We start from the raw sequence: 15,342 nt of genomic DNA on the forward strand, positions 1-15,342 counted from the left end.
GGTATAAGTGAAATAAAACACACTGGGACATGCTACTATAGAGGACTTCCACGTGATGTCATCGCAACTGCGGATTTGTTTTTGCCAGCGACAGGCACAAATGTATGTGAGTGATTGTAAGCCCAATTCAGTAAATATCTACAGATAAACTTGTAGAAGTTACATCTAAAAGGACAAATGCCAGAGACCTGTAGTGCTTTTGGATGTAATAACAGACGTGGAGATAAGCCTGATTTAACTTTTCACTGCTTCCTTGCAAACCCAGAAAGACAAGAAAAATGGCAAGTTGCAGTTAAATGGGAAGACTGAATGCCAACAAAACATTCCTGTGTGTGGAGGGCATTTTATATCAGGTTAGTGTGAAAGCTCTGTGCAACGTTAAAATGTACATCTAGATGTGGGCTTTGGACGAGATATATTTAATTAGACCTAATGTTTGGCTCAACTAGCAGAATGTTTGTTATGTACTGATAATGTAGACGAGGCTAAACACCACAAAATATGCTAAACAGGCCAGGGCCAAGATCTATTACTATTAGAAGGCCATGTTTGAGTTTACTTTTGTCACAAGGTATTTTTCTTTATCAGGAATTTCCCACAACATTCCAGCATGCATGAAACCTGCCTACTGGTAGGCATCTGTACTTTTGTCTCGCCTTTAGCATCTCTGGTATATTTAGAAGTCCCAAATACTAAATAGTTTAGGATCCTGTAGTGTCCCAAATCCAGTAGCTGGTTTGCTGAACACTTTTCAAGTGCCTGGCTGCCACTGGAATACATTTGTGGGTAAATTAAGAACAAGCCTTTATTTTTTTATTTTTGTCACATGTAAACTCAAGCACAGCGAAATTCCTCCTCTGCATTTAATACATCTGAAACAGTGAACAAGTGTGCATGCATATACAGAGAAAAAAAAAAAGTGTGTGTGTGTGTGTGCGCGCGCGCAGTGTGCAGAATAAATAAATACGTTTGTGGATAAATTATCTCTGTGATGCCTGCATGTTTCAGCTTTTGGATGTAACGCAATCTGCTGGTATAAAGTAAAATTTTAAGAATTTCAGAGAGATTGTGCTGACTGCAGTCGTCTCAATTTTCATTCTTAACTGTCGCGGCTGTTTCTTTGTTTGCCCGGCTGTATGGCGGACACTGCATGAAAAACAAATCCGTAATGTCAGTGAAATATTGCTTTCCTCTATAGGAAAACAAAATCAGCCAGCTCTGGAGTGGTAACCCTGTCACTTGATTGTTTTCCATATTCCATAGGGGTCCAGATAACTCTAGAGCCCTATCTTCAGTGGGCAGCTCACACTGAGAAAATCATACGAAAACTTCTGGCTGGCCTGGGTGCCTTAAATCACACAAAAGCCATTGTTACCAAGGAAATACTCCAAATCATGCATCATACTTTGTTATATTCACACTTGGACTACTGTGCCACTGCCTGGCTGCCATCTCTTGTACAGTGCAACAAAACACAAACACTACAACTAAACAGGTTGTTAAACCAAGCTGCAAGGATTTAGACCATACACTCCAGGACCATGTCTCGACTGAGACTTTGTTAGCGGAGGCAGGGATGGAGCCCCCGAGTAAGAGGACTGAAGTCAACATTCTAGTCATGGTGTTTAACGCAGTCCACAAATGAGTTCCACCCTATATATATATATAGGTCATGTTTAAATGGAAGTCACTTCCTGTTATAAAGGTTCGTACCTGGACTGCTGTCAAGCTACTCTCGGACTGGGATCCCATAAGCTTAGCTCTCCTCCAGCAAATGTTGAGCCATTTAAAGGCAGTCTACAATACTACAGACCCCAGACACGGAACAAGCTCCTGTTAGAAGTGAGAAGTACTAAGCCAGAAGACATTTAAAAATGGACTTTAAAGTAGCAGTACATAGCATTTGATGTTTGAGGATAGACTTAGTTGTTGCCTATATTGCTTGTAATGTCACTGGCTTTATTTGTGTGTTCCTTGTGTTTGTTTTTTAAATGTTATACCAGATTAACCTGTAAAACAGGTCAAGGGCCTGAGTGTGCACTGCTAGTCAAACAAAAACTTGAAACTTGAATATTAATTCCTTACTTAAAATATCTTGTTAACCTTAATGGAATGATGATTAATTATATTTATTTCACATTCTACTCATGTTCGATTTATTAAAGCTTTTTCTTGTTATTATACAATATATAATTGTATCATTCCATAACTGACTAATTTGTGTTTAAAAATAAAACACACACACAAACACACAGCGCGCGCATGAAAAAATGCTGCGAATGGCATTCAGATGCTGGTAAAAGCGAGACTGGAAAAAGGTTTCTAAAGGTCACTGTCTAAAACAGGCTTTCCCAGTGTGCTGAAAATGAGAATAAGGGCATTTGGGAGAAAAATGGCTGACAAGCATTTATTATTGCAATGTTTGTTCTTCAAAACTAAAAGTTATATATAATCCACTGGCAGGTGACGTTATTAGGTTTTTGGTTTAAAAAAAAAAAAAAAAGATTTTCTTTACTACCGATTCCTTCTGTTCAATTCAGTTTTTCTTCATGATCATTTCCTTGAGTTTAAATGTTTTTGCTCGCTAGTGAAATAGCAGCACATGAAAGCAGATATATTGCTAGTTTACAAGATGTCAAAAAGGAACATAAAGAACGTCCACATTCCCTGTAACTGATTTTATTGCTTGCCCTGTGTCTGATGTAATTTTATTCTGCTCTGACAGTGTGGATATTATCTTCTACACCAAGGAAAAATTGGTCTCTTACACTGTGAGGCCATTTTGCTGCCATGATCTGGGTTCACTTGTCCCTTTAGATAGAAGTGTCGCTGCAAATCAATACAATTTCTTCTGACTGATCAGCTTTATCTTATGATGAAACATTTCTCTCCTAATGAGAGCCATCTCTTTCAGGATGAATTCGCCCCCATGCTCAGGGCACCAGTGCTCACTGAATGGTTTAACGACTATGAAAATGTGACAAATGATATGCTATGGCCTTCTACAATCTCGAGATTTCAACTCAACTGGGAGATTTTGGAGTGACGGTTTAGACAACACTCTGCCACCACCTGAGATGCATCTTTCAGAGGAATGGCTCCAGTCCAGTTCAAGAGGCTACAGCAAGCTGCAGCGAAACTATTCTGGTGGCTCATAGTTTACCAAAACCAGACTAAGACATGTTCTATTCGTTTTTCCTTTCATTTGCTCCCCATCTATATTATATATGGATGGATTACATAGTGTCTTGCAAAAGTATTCATCCTCCCCTTGGTCCTGTTTTATCACAAAATGGAATTAAAATGGATTTTTGGGGGGTTAGCAGCATTTGATTTACACAACATGCTTACCACTTGAAAGGTGCAAATTGGTGATTTATTGTGACACAATAATTAAGATGAAAAAACAGACATCTGGAGTGTGCATAGGTATTCGCCTCCTTTCATATGAAACCCCTAAATAAGAGCTGCTCCAACCAATTCACTTCATAGGTCACATAATTAGTTGGTTAAGCTCCACCTGTGTGCAAAGTGTCACATGATGTCCGTATAAATCAACCTGTTCTGGAAGGACCCTGACTCTGCAACACTGCAACACATGCAAGCAACATGAAAACCAAGGAGCACTCCAAACAGGTCAAAGACAAAGTTGTGGAGAAGTATGAATAAGGGTTGGGCTATAAAAAAATATCCCAAACTTTGAATATCCTACAGAGCACCATTAAATCCATTATAGCAAAATGGAAAGAATGTGTCACCACTACAAACCTGACCAGAGGAAAAACTGCCCACCAAAACTCACAGACTGGGCAAGGAGGGCATTAATCAGAGATGCAAAAAAAAAACCCAAAGATAACACTGAAGGAGTTGCAAAGATCTACAGCGGAGACGGGAGTATCTGTCCATAGGACCACTTTAAGCTATACACTCCACAGAGTGGGGCTTTATGGAAATGTTGCCAGAAAAAAGCCATTGCTGAAGAAAACACGTTTGGAGTTTGCCCAACAGCATGTGGCAGACTCCCCAAACACATGGAAGATGATTCTCTGGTCAAATTAGGCAAAAATTGATCTTTTTGACCATCATGGGAAATGCCATGTGTGGCACAAACCCAACACCCTGAGAACACCATTCCTAAAGTGAAGCATGATGGTGGCAGTATCATGCTGTGGGGATGTTTTTCATCTGCAGGAACAGGAAAGCTGATCAGGACTGAAGGAAAGATGGATGGCACTAAATACAGGGCAATTCTGGAGGAAAACCTGTTTGAGTCAGCCAGAGGTTTGAGACTGGGACGAAAGTTCACGTTCCAGCAAGACAATGACCCTAAACATACTGCTAAAGCTACACTGGGGTGATTCAAACGGAAACATTTAAATGTCTTTGAATGGCCTAATCAAAGCCCAGACCTCAATCCAACTGAGAATCTGTGGCATAACTTGAAGATTTCTGTACACCAACGCAACCCATCTAACTTGGAGTTGGAGCAGTTTTGCCTTGAGGAATGGGCAAAAATCCAAGTGGCTAGATGTGCTAAGCTAATAGACGTACCCCAAGAGACTTGCAGCTGTAATTGCAGCAAAAGTTGGCTCTACAAAGTATTGACTTTTGGGGTGGGTGGGGTGTGTATGTATGTGTGTATATATATATATATATATATATATATATATATATATATATATATATACACACACACACACATATACATATATACATACACACACACACGTGTATATATATATATATATATATATATATATATATATATATATATACACACACACACACACACATATATACATATATATATATATATATATATATATATATATACACATATATATATATATATATATATATATATATACATATACACACACATATATATACACACACATATATATACACACACATATATACACACACACATATATATATATATATATATATATATATATATATATATATATACACACACATATATATACACACACATATATATACACACACATATATATATATATATATATATATATATATATATATATATATATATATACACACACACACACACACACACACATACATACACACTCCAGATTTCTGTTTTTTTTTTCCATCTTAATTATTGTTTGTGTCACAATAAACAACAATTTTCACCTTTAAAGTGGTAGGCATGTTGTGTAAATCAAATGGTGCTAACCCCTCAAAAACCCATTTTAATTCCAGCTTGTAATGCGACAAAATAGGATAAACAAAGGGGGATGAATACTTCTGCAAGACACTGTATTATACATAATAATTTAAAATAACAATTTGAAAGATCAAAAAAGCACAGTGTCAAATTTAAAATGTAAATCCTCTCGTCTAAACATTTGGCTTCGTAAGCAAAGTCCCTTAATAAAATATCACATTATTTAAAAAAACAAAAACAAACAAAAAAAACCCTCTTAAAGGCCAGGTAAGGGAATGGCAGCCTGCAAAAATAAATAAATAAATAAATAACATAATAATAATAATTCTGCTGGATCCTGCTTTTGAGAGAGGCACCATCAGCATATTTTCAAATATCCTGCCACTGCTTTCAGTAGCCATAACAGAAGAAAAACTCTTATCAGCCGACCAGCTGAAGAGAGCTGAGGAATATCAGAGCAAGCAAGGAGTCCAATGAGATGCTAAGACGACTAAGTGAGGCACAGGAGAGCAGGGGCAAGCAGAGAAAATAGAGGATATTTTGGAAAAGAAATTATATTAGCAGACTGTGACGCACGCAATTGTGCACGTGTGTGAGAGAGAGAGATGGGGAGCTGCAAGGAAAAGGTAGTTCGAGATATTGGATATGATTTCTTTCCACAGAAGCACAAATTTCAGGCTAATGAAGGGCTTTGCAGTCTTCCAGCGTGCAGCTTGAGCAGAATCTTGTTAAAGAGATTTTATTGCCCTGACTTTATAAAGTCCTAAAACTCATCCCAAAATGCTCCAAGCGATTTACCTTTGGTAAATTTAAAGGTAAATCAGCTTAATGTGTTGCTTCATCTCATAAAGGCAAAAATGAAGCAGGGCTACATTTCGTAACACGTTTTTAAATTATAAGCCTGGCTAAACTCGCAATACGACTAAGTCACCCGTCTGCTTGACCCAATCGTTTCCTGATCTGACTCGACATTCATATTAGCAAGCAACAACGTGGCACATATGCGACACAGAGCCACGATTTCCGTGACTGCTGCAAGTGACGAAGTGACATTGCAACAAGAGACGGTCGAATTTAGATTCTTTATTCTATGCAAATTAGGTATGACGCAATAAAGTGAAAAACCTCAGCCATTTACGTTTACTGTTTTACATACAAAAACGGAAGAAATACTCATGACCCTCTCCTGTCATACACAACCTCTCAGTAAACAATTCGATCCAAGTGAGCACTGTACAAATACAGAGAGGAAATGGATACATTGCTAATCTGTCAACAAAGCAAGTCCCAAGCATTTTTCACACTGATTAGGAGAGTACAGTACCAGTCAAAGGTTTGGACATGGCCACTCATTCATAGGTTTTTCTGCACTGTGACAATTTACTACATTGTAGAAGAATACTGAAAAACAACAAAAGACATGAAGTGTCAATGAATAAAAAATAAAGAAAAGCCATCGAATTAGAAGGTATGTCCAAACTTTTGACTGTTACTGTACATTATTTTGTGTTCAACTAGTTAGCAGTGGATATACAGCTAGAACCATTTTACATCTGGGTGGGGGACAGAACAATAACCGAAGCAGCCCACATACCGTAAGTGACAAGCAACTCGCCCACATTAGCAACTTGGCGCTTGCTAGTATGGATGTAGAGTAAAAAGTATGGTAACGCAAGAAACTAAAGAAAGAAGAAAGCACAACTTTATTCATCTCACACTCGTGAAATTTCCTCTCTGCATTTAACCCATCTGAAGCAGTGAACACACACACGTGAGCAATGAGCACACACACACACGCATACCCAGAGCAGTGGGCAGCCATGCTAACAGTGCCCGGGGAGCAGTTGGGAGTTAGGTGCCTCGCTCAAGGCCACCTCAGCTCAAGGCCGTCCCATATTAACCTAGATGTGAAACCGGAGCACCCAGAGGAAACCTACGCAGACACGGGGAGAACATGCAAACTCCGCACAGAAAGGCCCTTGCCGGCCGCTGGGTTCGAACCCAGAACCTTCTTGCTGTGAGGCGACCGTGCTAACCACTACACCACTATGCTGCCCTGCGTTTACTAATCAATAAACAGAAAAATAGTGAGCAAACATTTGATATAAACTCCTAAGTAAGGTACAACACGACAGACAATGCTGCTCTTAGAAAATAATCCATGACAGGGATCACCCTGTGATGCCAAGTGGGGTTCCCCCCCGTTTCCTCCTCACATCTACAGCACAGGCTGCAGTGTGTTACTCCACTTATAACACAACCAACAATTACGGTACACAGAATTCACAAAAAATGATTCACTGCCATTTTTAGCTGTTTATCATTACACTTAATGTCGTGGAACATCAAGACAAGTTGATTCTTCTCATCTTATAAACAGTTGTTCCCTCACCAGCACTTCCCCCCCAGTTAACAAAACAAACAAACAAACAAACAAACAAACAAACAAACAAATTAGATTTAATTTAAAAAAAAAAAAAGGAGCTTCTCATGTGACAGAAACTGGAACATTGAAACGTCTCTCCTTAACATTTCCCGATGTTGGGAAACTTACTATTACAAAATAGGCACCCAAGGGGTCTTCCATAAACACCGACAAATTTTTCTACATCACCAATTAGTTTTTCATTTGTTACGAGGCATGTAACGATATTCTGCGATGATAAACTGCAATACACATTTAAGATGATTCAAATTGATGAAATTAAAAATGATTATTGCCACACTGTTTAATCTCACAGATTTCCTAGATGCAATCGCATCGTTTAGACAGCAGAGGCTGCAATAATGTACAGTAGCAGGAATGAATGTGACTTCACCTGAGGCGAAAGTAACATCTCTCATGTTAGAAAAACACACAAGCAGACCTAAAATGGGAAAGCGGTATTGTGCAACTGACTGTACAATTAGGTTTGAAAAAGGAGCCGTTTTTACAGACTGATGAAAGCTAAAGAAAAGAGAAGAAAATGGAGGTAGTAGAAATGCTCAAAAGTTAAGTAAAGGCCTATTTGTCATAAACATTATTTTTAATTCAAGTAATATTTTAGTTAATAGGCTATTATATTTTACTCCAACCTTTATTTTAACAAAAAGAATATTTAAGTGGATAAATAATAGGGAAATATATTTTTTCAATATAAAATAAATTTTTTTTTAAATATTGGGGAAAAATCAAATCATGAACCCAATATCCTGAATCGAATCAATACATGCCTATTTGTTACACAACTTTGTGTGTGTTTACATACATTTCTTATTTTGCTTAGATTGTAAGGAGTTTATGCCATACACATTCGTGTGTATGTGCTGTTACTATAGAAACAATGTACTAGAAGCAGTGTGTAAATATAAATGTGTTGTTTATGCGACAGTTGAAACTACTGCCCAGAACGACTGACCAATCAGATTCGAGAATTCAACCATGCTGCGGTATTAACATTATTTCACGACAGTTAGTTCCAGTCCACTAATTTGAGTGATATATTGTTATACTGAACATCAGCACAACTGTGATTACCTGTGGCACTCGTATTAACAGCTGTGCTGATATTCACTACAGCAGCATTCTTGATTAAACCATGATAAAAGAAATTACCTCAACATACCAAGACGGCCTTAATATGCTATGCTACCAAATACAATGCATCAATCTGTATCCTAAAAACATCATGGATGAGAAGAAAATGGATAAATAGTGAAACTGATATACACCTTGATGGCTGAGTCCTTGAAGTCATTGAGATTGTCCTGTAGGAATGAATGGAGATGACAGATGAGCTGAAGAAGTTGGCACACAGCAGGAGAAAGGGGTTGGGGGGGTGGGGAAGGTTGGCCGGCCTTCAACACATCCCCGTAGAGACCTTCAAAGACTAGAACTTTGACATGGTTAGTGGAGGAAACAACTGGAGGCTAAATTATGGCCTATGCAGGAGCAATCTGAGTCTAGATGTGCTTGGAGAACCTGTGCTGCATCTTACTTTGTTTATTTGGTCCAAATAAAGAATACATTCTACTAAGTCAGTGTGGTGTGTGTGCTGGAGGAGATGAGTTAACATTCTGACATGGAGGAGTGCTCCAGTGCTACAATAAATGCCCTGGCATGTAAGATTTAAGTGAATTTTGTTGATTTCTATAAGGTCTTGGTGGTGGTTGGGTGCATATGGAATTAGGGTGCATATAGAATTACAACAAGCTCCCTGGTTGCAGATAAGCAGCTCCTTCGGGAAAGGCTTTGCCCATGCTTTTTTCCCCCTGGTAGCCTTTCCTCCCTTTCACTATGCAGCTGCTGCTGGTGATGCATCATGAGGTTTTCCCTGGATGGCTGGAAGGCATGTGCGCCTTTTGCAGAAGATGTGAAGATCTGGGGGAGCAGGGGGAAAAAAAAAAAAACCACTTTCCACAGCTTTGGCACCTCTGGGCCACTTTCCAGTGCCAAAAAATACAGGGGGGGGAAAAAAACAAAAAAAAAACCCAGCATGAGAGCCAAAGGACTGGAGGAAAAAATGTAGCTCGGTCTCATCAGGAGGATCCAGGATGGATGTCACAGCTAAGGAAGCAGGAGAACACACGATCCAACTGCTCTGCCCCGATGCTCTATTCATGATATCTTCCAGCAAAAAAAAAAAAATTCTTTCATCTCGGTGTTTAAAAAGTGGTGGCCTCATTTATTTACTTTAACTCTTTCTTGATGGACTTAATGCTATCGCCGAAGAAAGCCGCTCACAAAATTTTAAAAAGTCAAAAAAGGCTGAAGGGCGATTTACAAAAATATAATATCTAATATTTACAAAAACAAAATGCTTTCGATGACAAAAATTTTCCAAGGCACTTGAGAGCTGGTTTTTCAGCACAGCACATACAAAATGGGAAGCAAAAAATCTGATGCGACGGTTTAAATTTTTGGCAAGTCCATTGAATTCTATCATAAAAAATTCTATGTATAAAAATATTCTCAAAAAAAAAAGAAAAAAAAAAAAAAAAAAAGAGTCCATGTATAACTTCTCCCCCCTACAGCTCTCCTATGAAGGTTGGGTTCCAGAGGCCTCCCCTGAACTCTGGCATGTGGAGGGAGGGGACAAGAGGAAAACGGCCCTCCTCAGGCCATACTAACCTTTACTGCAGAGGAGTGTGAGGGCGAAGAATGTGTGTCGAGCTTTCGTCTTTTTTGTTCTAGTAGAGAAAGAAAAACACACAAAAAACAAGACTTTTAGTTCAAAGCTTTAAAAAAAAAAAATTGTTGCCATTTTCTAGACTAATGAAATGGCTTCTAAACATTTCTAGCAAAAAGTACTTTCGCCCGTGGTGTGCACTCAGGATATAGCCTAAGCCTGAAAACAAACAAAAATTTGGATTGTCCTTTAAACTTTTCTTCAATATCTCATTATGGGAAATGCCTCAGGTCTGACCAATGACACAAGCACCAATGACAGCAGATCTATCTAATGGAGACACAATCAGCCATGACACAATAGCGTGCCATCCCACATATCATCTGCCACAACATTTGTGTACATCATTCTCACATGCTTCTCCATGAAGACCACAAGCTTTTCCCCTGGTGTGGTGCAGTGACAGACAAACCGGAAAGAATTCTCAACAACAAAAGTGGGATTACAGTTTTTTCTACTCCATTCAAGTGCTACGTTCTTTCCATTTCCCATGGCACAGCCTGTGCCCTGGCTGCCTGTGAAAGAATTCCAACAGAGATTCGAGATGGCAAAGTGCCACACTACAGAGCAAGTAGGCAAACCCCAGCCTAAAGCTCCTAGCCATGCGGCAATCATTTGCCATAATGGACAAGCCAGCCAATGCTCCCTGCAAAACAGAGATCCCTTGTGGCCACTTCTATCATGTTGGAATACTTTGTAGGTTTCCATTGATGGAATAATACACTGATCCAGTTATCTGTTGACAGGAAGCTTATGGTGTATAAAACTGCCGCTACATTAGAAGTAGCAATATCAAGCAAAGTTGTGACAACAGATGAGTCTCTCACAGCATGTAAAGTGAAAATAGTATGAGGATTTAGTATAAATACACAGGTAATTATAGAAAAATATCACACGCTGCTTTGTCAAGAAATTCTGATCATTTCTCGATAATCACCTCAAGTGACTCAGCAAAATGGCTGCCAATCGCTTCATCACCGTAATTGAGGAAGGATTACAGATTATGAAAAGAAAATGCTGCTCCTAAAAGTACTAAATCTGATACAAAGTTCGGTGTAAAACTATTCAAAGGTAAAGTGGAATTGTGATTTATTTTATCCATTTCAAAACAAAGTATTTTAAGCAAGTCAGCGTTAAGTCACACAAGTAACTTTATTACATTTGCATGCTGCTTTTGAAGTTTGAAATAAACTCTTTTTTTTTTTTTTTAATAAATCACCTGTGTATTTATACTAAAACAGTTATCCGCCTCAGGCTCAGAGAATATCGGTGATTATTATACATACAGGCTACCTTTTCCATGGAATAAAAACATGTAGTCTATTCCCTTCTAGCGGGTTTATTGATGGCATGCAATATAATCATATCACTTATCCTCCGTGTATTACACCACTCTCCCCAATGGAGAATGAGCATGCAATATTGTTACAATATTGCACATTGTCAAGAGAAAACATCACACATCAGAGCTCATGTGAAGAGACAATGACAAAACTTTTCTGCTGCGCATGTGCACAATCATTTCTTTGTCGAACAAGAAAGAGAGAAGGCAAGGCTAATCCAGTGCTAGGTTTAAGTACAAAATAAATAAACTGAAACTAAAGATGTGCTGAACACCCGAAAAGCTACCAAAACTTCATTATATATTCTTCACGCATATTTATAAGAGAAAAACATACCAACAGACATTGAAAAACTGGAAGAGAGACATGTCGAAGATGTAAAACTTCCATGCTAGCAAGTGACTGACAATTTGTAAACAAACACTGCCATAAGATTTACTTCATTAAAAGTGGAAGATTATGAGAGAATTTTGGCTGCCAAGTAGCTCCATTGTATGTAGTTGTCAATGTTGATTTTAAAAGTAACTAAGTAAATTACACAGGGAAAATCATAATACTCAGCCTGACTGCACTAGCATTGGCCTGCACCAACACACCACCAGCTAGAAGGTAACTGGACTGCTGCGCTAACAGCACCGAGTCGTGGGTAAGCTCGCATTGGCCTTCGCTGACACTACTGCTGAATGTTACACCGCCTAGAAGGCAAGTGGACTGCCGCGCTAACAGCACCAAATCGCAGGTAAGCTCGGGCTTTTTTTGTGGTCTATCAGATATATTCCATTCAGCTAGCATGATACTGAACTTGTCTTTGACTCATTCAATATCATGCTAGCTGAATGGAATACATTTGACAGACCACTCAAAGCCAGCCAATACTATTTAATTATTATACGGCACAAGCTACTTCCGGTAAAAGTGTGTGCTCTGATTGGTTCCTTGGCATGCAGAATTTTCCCATAATGCCTGTGGGCGATTACGGACTTTCTTTCCAATGCGCTGGCTTTCAATGTTGCAAAAAACAACCAACCAACAACAAAAAAAGATTGGAAATCAAAACGGAATCAAAAACAGATGAGAAACAAAAGACAAACAAGAGTCACCAAGTTATTCAAGAAATGAGCAACAAAGAGCATTCAGAAACCATGAACCGCGAACAGAAATTCGGTTTTAAAACAGTTAGCCATTTATTCTGCATGTGTGACTCAACTAAGTTACAAATATGACGTGACTGAAAGCAGTATCGCCTCATGATAATGACTGTATTTTAATCTTGGAAAAAAAAAGTCATATAAACTTCCTTATTAAGCTCACTTGCTCGGTCTTTACGGGAAAATATCAAACCTTGGTCTTTTTGTACGGACCTTGCTTACGGTTCGGTCCATGCTGTCAAGATCTCGGTCTGATATTTTCTCCATAAAGACCTCGCACTTAGTTAAAAAGTAGTTGTTAATAACCTCGACTTTGTCTTGGTTATTACTCACCGATATTCACCTTGCCTTAGGCGAATAATTGTTAGCGTCCCATTTATGCAAATTTTCTAAAACTCCTTCTCCACAGTTGTCATGTCCTGGTCAAGAATACACCTGTAATACCACTGATTAATGAAGCCTTACTCCCAGTTACACATCTAGGTTATAAGCTTCCCCAATTCTCTAGTTACAATGCACACTTCAAATGAAGACCTAATGAAGGCATAGTCTTCTCTCCAGGAGAACCCCTTCAAGAAGAGTCTGGCAAGTTCCTACACAGTCTGGTACGTTCTGTCCCAGAAAGTAGCCAAAAAACAATTTCTTTTATAAGAAGCCATTTGCTGAACTTGCAGATGATCAACCACAGACGCTTTTTCTAAAGCCCTTCTGAAGATCTAATTTAGTGATGAGTAACTTCTTTCAACACAAGAGTCACAAGATGAGAGGCTCTTTTTAAAAAAAAAAAAAATCCAACATCTTGCTCCAAAAAGTTTATCCTGTTTTCGAATCATGACTCAAGTGAACAAAAGTTATAAAATGATCTGGGTTAATCACGCCTCTCCACTAGAAAATTTTGCCTTACCCCGTTCAGACTCAATTCCTTCTGATCTGGGAACAGGGGACTTGAGGGACGCAACATTTTTCTCGCCCTTGCTGCTTTCCTTTAACTTGCCCTCCTTGGCCACATCTCGCTCCTTGGATGACTCTTTGTCTGCTGCCTTAGCATCACTCTTGATCTTCTCGTCCTTCTTGTCATCCTTCCTCTTGTCCTTCTCAGCCTTGGGCACCTTGTCCTTGGCATCACCCATTTTTTCCTCCTTCTGCTTCTCCTTCCCTCCTGGCTTGGTCTCTGGAGTGCTGGCAGCGGTCTTCTCCTTCTTCTCCTTTTTCTCCTTCACACTCTTCTCCTTGTCCTCCTTTTCTTTGCTCCCTTTGATGCTGTAAGAATCACAAATACACACTTTGAAGACTTGGTTCAAAGTTCTGCAAGGCCCACAACACTGTACAATTCAGTTTTGATAGATCTCTTCATTTGAAATCCCTTAAACTCAATTTTTGCCAATAAAATCCTGAGATTTTACGTCAGCGAGCTTGTCAAACTGTCAATAAATCATCACATTTGTTAGAAATATTAGACTTGCTGGTAGATAGTTTACATTTCCTTCCATCTCCAAACTCTGTCTGAAAGAACATTTTCTGAACCATGGATATTAACTATAAATCCCAGGGAAGCAGGGTGATGTCTCACTCCTTTGGACTGAGGTGAATTACTCTCCAATCCAGTATCTGACAACGGCAATGTCTCTGACCTCAGCAAAGTACACTGGAGCCTGTAGGAACCATTACAAACTCATTACCTTCCCACTGGTCCTGAATGGGCCTTAATGGAGACCTTTCTTTCCAGCTCTCCGTATGCCTCCCCTTTGATGTCTCCTTTCAAAATTATGCTTTATACATTCAATTTAATAGGTCTTTCGCAATTGTCGGGATGTTGTAACAACCGTATCCCACCAAGATGGCTCCTTTCAAAAGGGTTCTTTGAGCAATAGCTCAATTTAATAGAACAGTAAGCAGATTCTAGCCTGGAACGCTGTTCAAATTTGATTATGCAGTTCATAAGAAAGGTAGACTTTGATAAAAGATTGATTTATTTGCCAAGCAGTTTGAAATAATAAGCTGGTGCTAAACTTCCTTGCCTTAGGGACTAACCTTTTAATAACATTATCCAAAAGATGAGAGCAGTACATCATTCTGCAGTGCTCTTAGCTAGGGTTGTGCTGCAGGTAGGTAGGGATGTGTGCGCGTGTGTGCGTACCTGTTAGGCGTGCTGCTGCCGTTGCTGCTGCTTGCTTTATTCGCCATGGTTAGGTTTTTGCAGGCTGTTTTCTGAGCCACCTGAGATTTGTCCTTAGATTTGTCTGAAAAATAGCAAATGCACATTGGATTCTTTAGGATTAAACCACATGACACTTCATGAGCTTCATGTATTTGACCAAATGTTTTAAAAAGCATACATGGCTAATAAAACCTTTGTTGGAGGTTAAAATAATTCATGATAAGATAGAACAGGAATAATCCAAAGGGAAAGTTTTTTTAAAAAATACATTAAACAAACAAAAGGTCAAAATAGCTCAAGCAAAACAACTATGGAAGAAATGAAACATCAG

At 38.9% G+C, this 15,342-nt stretch overlaps 1 protein-coding gene across 2 annotated transcripts in view; it reads right to left on the reverse strand.

Annotated features, from left to right (window-relative positions):
- thoc2 (THO complex 2) overlaps positions 1 to 15,342 on the reverse strand; it is a 209,330-nt gene that overhangs the window by 12,671 nt on the left and 181,317 nt on the right. For both annotated transcript variants that reach the window (XM_060927494.1, XM_060927493.1), the window contains exons 30-33: positions 14,991 to 15,093; positions 13,758 to 14,113; positions 10,305 to 10,363; positions 8,906 to 8,941 (exon numbers count right to left, since the gene is read on the reverse strand). In XM_060927494.1, coding sequence (XP_060783477.1) covers positions 8,906 to 8,941; positions 10,305 to 10,363; positions 13,758 to 14,113; positions 14,991 to 15,093 — 554 coding nt within the window. The remainder of the gene's footprint in view (positions 1 to 8,905; positions 8,942 to 10,304; positions 10,364 to 13,757; positions 14,114 to 14,990; positions 15,094 to 15,342) is intronic.

This window comes from Neoarius graeffei, chromosome 8 (genome assembly GCF_027579695.1).
Source record: "Neoarius graeffei isolate fNeoGra1 chromosome 8, fNeoGra1.pri, whole genome shotgun sequence".
NCBI lineage: Eukaryota > Metazoa > Chordata > Actinopteri > Siluriformes > Ariidae > Neoarius > Neoarius graeffei.